Raw genomic sequence first — 4,049 nt, 5'->3', positions numbered from 1 at the left:
TATATATATATATATATATATATATATATATATAGTAATTAACTATATTGTTGCAGAATGAGAGGAAAACAGCTCAATTTGAGCTTGAACATCATTGCAGTAACTGACAATGAGCATGAGAGGGTGCTGTTCTTTTGTTAACCATGTGACCTCATCAAAGCAGTGTGACAGTAAATATACAAGTTGGAGAAAGCGATTGGCGTATCTTTTGATACTACAATTTAGAGTGATTAATGTTTTATTTTTTAGTTAAGTTTTTAAGTTTAGTGTCTCCGGCATTTTATTACAATAGCCCCACCGCCTTGCCTGAAATGAAGACAGAAGAAGCAGAAGCAATGATTACACATTACCACATAACCTAAAGGGTTAAAAGAATCAGTCAACGAAGGCCGTACATTTGAGGACAGAAGCAATTGATCACGAGATGTATTAGGATCTGATTCAGCTAATGTTGACAGATGAGCAATCACAGCAGATGTTTGCCTCGAGGTGGTTAATCCGAGCAAAATGTGCAATGTTAAAGAAAAACCACAGAGCTTACCACCCCCACTAACTAATTTCTTGGGGGAAGTTCTGAAGTTAATGTCATATACCAAACAACAAACAACCCTACAATACAATCAAATGCATAATAAATGCAATTAAATTCAGTTAACAGTTACTGCTGTACAATACACTGTGCTGTTTTGTGAGGATTTTGTCCCTTACTTGTTTCCCCCGATCTTGCTTTGATGTTTTTGGGTTCTGCTGAATAAGAAAACGTGGTAGAAAATAGTTATCAACCAGATTGAGGCCAGTAACATGTAGTGTTTAGGAACATAGTTTTCTTCCTGTTTAGATAAGATAAATTAATTCACATCAAACATCCTCCCATCCTTTCTGTCTAGCGGAGGACCACCAGGCTCTAATCTGGGACATCCAGCAGATGCCGCGGGCCATTGAGGACCCTATACTGGCCTACACAGCCGAGGGAGAGATCAATAATGTCCAGTGGGCCACCACCCAGCCCGACTGGATTGCTATCTGCTACAACAACTGCCTGGAAATCCTCAGAGTCTGAGCTGCAGTCATGAAGAAATGAGGCAACTCAAAAAACTATGTCTGTTGGATATACAAGCTGTTTAAGAAGGAAGGAGCAATATTCAGTTCAAGCGCATATCAAGGTTCATGTTGATTCAGATTGTGTAAATCTTTTTTCAACTGAGTGAGGAGTGATCTAGAGTACGTCAGCGCTTGACTTTGATACAATTTATCAAGACGTACTTTATCAGAAAACTCAAAGGAGAGCCAAAACAAAAATGGTAACCAAGTCTCAAAAACTGTCAAGTACAGACATGAACCAATGTTCCATAGCCTTCATGCTTTCAGCATGTGGTTTCAGACAAAAAGGCTAGTCAGTTACATGTTTTTATACGCTACATGGTGCATTGTATCTATACCTTACTCATTACGACATCCTCAATCATTAATTTTTACGATGCAGCAAAAATGTAGTTTAGCCACATTTAAAAGTGGATTGAATGTGGTTAACGTGGATTTAAGTGTTCATATATTCAATTGTTTTTTTAAACCTATAAATATATGTATTTTATTCAACTGAACATCATTTGTGATATGAGCATCTCTGCTGTTGTGATACATTCTTTATATGTGCAACAGTTTACTAGTATTAACCATTGACCATAATGCAGATTTTTTTTTTTTGTAATTTGTGCACCAATTATTTTATTCATATTACCATTTTATTTCATACATTAATAAACAGTCCCTCACAGTTCAAACCATTATACAGGAGTTTTATATTTAGACAGTTATTTCCTTATTTCACAGTGAGGTGACTCATCAACACATAGATCAGAATCTATAGTACAGATTTACAGTTAGAAATGATAGGTTGAAAAGTGTATACTGACATTTACTGTATATAGAAAGTTACATCTTTTTTCAAAGAGCCTAGAAAACTGACATTGTATTACGAATGCTGTGAGTCCTGTTGTGATATTGAGTTTGTTGTGATATTGGGTTTGGGATGTGAAGAAGTGGGAGAGAACAGGAGTTATTTCTTACTTGTTGTAGGTGTTTCAGTATGGGGTCAGTGATGTTTTTTGCTAAACATAAAGTCAGAAAACCACTTGTTCATGATTTATTTTCACAAATTGGGGCCAGTTTAGGTCCAAAGAAGCGGCACCTACATCAGCCAATAATTGAATAAAATGTGCAGTACAGAAATGCCACAAATATATATGCTCTAATATTGAAAAAGTGTTGCCACCACATAGTTTATGCACCATAGAGCACTGACAAGATTATTTCAACATTGAACTATTGCAATTATTTTATAATCTTTGTCACAATTGAATCAAATTCAATGGATCCTTATCAAATAAGTTTCTGATGTGCTTTTGTTGAAAAATAATATCCCAGAAATTATCCAATTCCGTTGAGGAACAATTTGAAATTGTGGGAAGCACTGATTAGAATTAGACGGTAGACACCCACTCTTTGAGAGATACCACTCTTGTGTGTTTCAGCCTACAGCCGGCAGATGGACTGCTTAGCTTAGCACAAAAACTGACAGGGAAACCGTTTCATGGGTTGTTACGAGCCAGACTATTTCTTGGCCAGGCAACCAGTGGAGACTCCCAATAATTCACTTCTCCTGGTCAAGATACAAGCTCTGGGGATGGCACTCACAAAATGTACTGAACCAAAGAAAATGGACTCTGCACTCTTTATCACACATTTGCAAATGTCCTTTGAAAGTATGATTATTACCACTGACCTAAATGTGATACTGTGTCAATGCTGTATGAAATGGAAATCCTTGATCAGACTTTGAAACACTAGTCCAAATGTGTAATGGAAGCTGAACATGGCTCCTTGCAGAAGTCTTTAGGTAGCAGTGTATCACTACTTAGAAAGTCACACTGGTGGCCACAAAAACTCTTACTGAAGGTTTTCAGGTGACGGGCAGCACAGGCTCTGAGAGGCGTTTCTGGATCTCAGCCAGTCCTGAGGTGATGTCCAGGTCCCCCGGCAGCGAGGGGTATCGGAGACTGCCGTACAGCTTGGGGTTCCCCATGAGGGAGGATTTGACTGATGACAGGGCCAGCTGCGGAGTCAACCCCGTGTGGGTCTCAGTTTCGGGGGTGACGGCCATGAACATGGTGTCGTTTGACGTCACAGTCATCTGGATACCGCTGGACAGCGACTCCTGGGACTTCTTGGTGAATTGAGGGTCACTCTGAGTCGAGCTCTAGAGGGCAGAAATCACGTTTTTTCATTTTTATGTTTTCAGTAAAAGACTAGAGCTGTCCTCAACTAAAGAAATTCTTAGTCAACTAATCGATTACTTGATTTAATTGACAGATCTGTGCACTTTGAGTGTGAGAAAAGCGCAATATAATTGCAGTCCATTTACCATGTCCAAAAGTTTCTTTTACAAAGAATAATGCAAAGGTACCACTTTAAATCTAATTGAGATGGGTTCATAACATTTCTTGGAAATAAATCCTTTAGCGTGAACAAGCATTAACAAATGACTAATTGACTAAAGAAAACGACCGATCAGTCGACTTATCGACTAAGATGGGGCAGCCCTAGTAGAAACACATCTGTCAGTGATGCTAGTAGTTGGGATTCTCTACCTGTGTGGCTGCACAGCTGTCCATCTGTATGGGGGAAATGGGGCAAATGCTGTTCTGGACTGGTGTCCCGGTTTCATACAGGGCAGGTGAGTCAGTCGGGAGGGTACCAGACGATACAGTGCTGTAAGCAGGAGGGACAGGAGCAATCTGCCTCTGGAGGAGCTGGAGAATAACGTTGATGTCGGCTGTCATGCGAGTCTCCAGTCTGGGATATCGAGAGACAATGAGAATGGCAGAAGCTGTTAAGTAGGCCTAAACTTGTATCAGTAATCACATTCAAGTATATTTCCCGCCAATGGAGTGAAAAAAATGAAAGAAAGATTTTAAAGCATTTTCTGACCAGACAAACAGCCACTTATGGCGTTTTTCCACTGCTGGTAACGGCTCGCCTCGGCTTGGCTC

The 4,049-nt window shown here is 39.6% G+C and overlaps 2 protein-coding genes across 4 annotated transcripts in view; one reads left to right on the top strand and one right to left on the bottom strand.

Annotated features, from left to right (window-relative positions):
- LOC116671317 (DDB1- and CUL4-associated factor 7) overlaps window positions 1-2,131 on the top strand; it is a 9,761-nt gene extending 7,630 nt beyond the window's left edge. Inside the window, exon 7 of the mRNA XM_032502522.1 lies at window positions 888-2,131. Within this exon, the coding sequence (XP_032358413.1) occupies window positions 888-1,060 (173 nt within the window). The 3' untranslated portion in view covers window positions 1,061-2,131. The remainder of the gene's footprint in view (window positions 1-887) is intronic.
- The window catches only part of kcnh6b (potassium voltage-gated channel, subfamily H (eag-related), member 6b), a 13,845-nt gene continuing 11,503 nt past the window's right edge, over window positions 1,708-4,049 (bottom strand). For all 3 annotated transcript variants that reach the window (XM_032502437.1, XM_032502438.1, XM_032502439.1), the window contains 2 exons: window positions 3,648-3,852; window positions 1,708-3,256 (listed from right to left, as the gene is read on the bottom strand). In XM_032502437.1, coding sequence (XP_032358328.1) covers window positions 2,960-3,256; window positions 3,648-3,852 — 502 coding nt within the window. In that variant the 3' untranslated portion in view covers window positions 1,708-2,959. The remainder of the gene's footprint in view (window positions 3,257-3,647; window positions 3,853-4,049) is intronic.

This window comes from Etheostoma spectabile, chromosome 21 (genome assembly GCF_008692095.1).
Source record: "Etheostoma spectabile isolate EspeVRDwgs_2016 chromosome 21, UIUC_Espe_1.0, whole genome shotgun sequence".
Classification (NCBI taxonomy): Eukaryota; Metazoa; Chordata; class Actinopteri; order Perciformes; family Percidae; genus Etheostoma; species Etheostoma spectabile.
The sequence above is the reverse complement of the archived record's forward strand: the minus strand, read 5'-3'. Positions and strand labels throughout refer to the sequence as shown.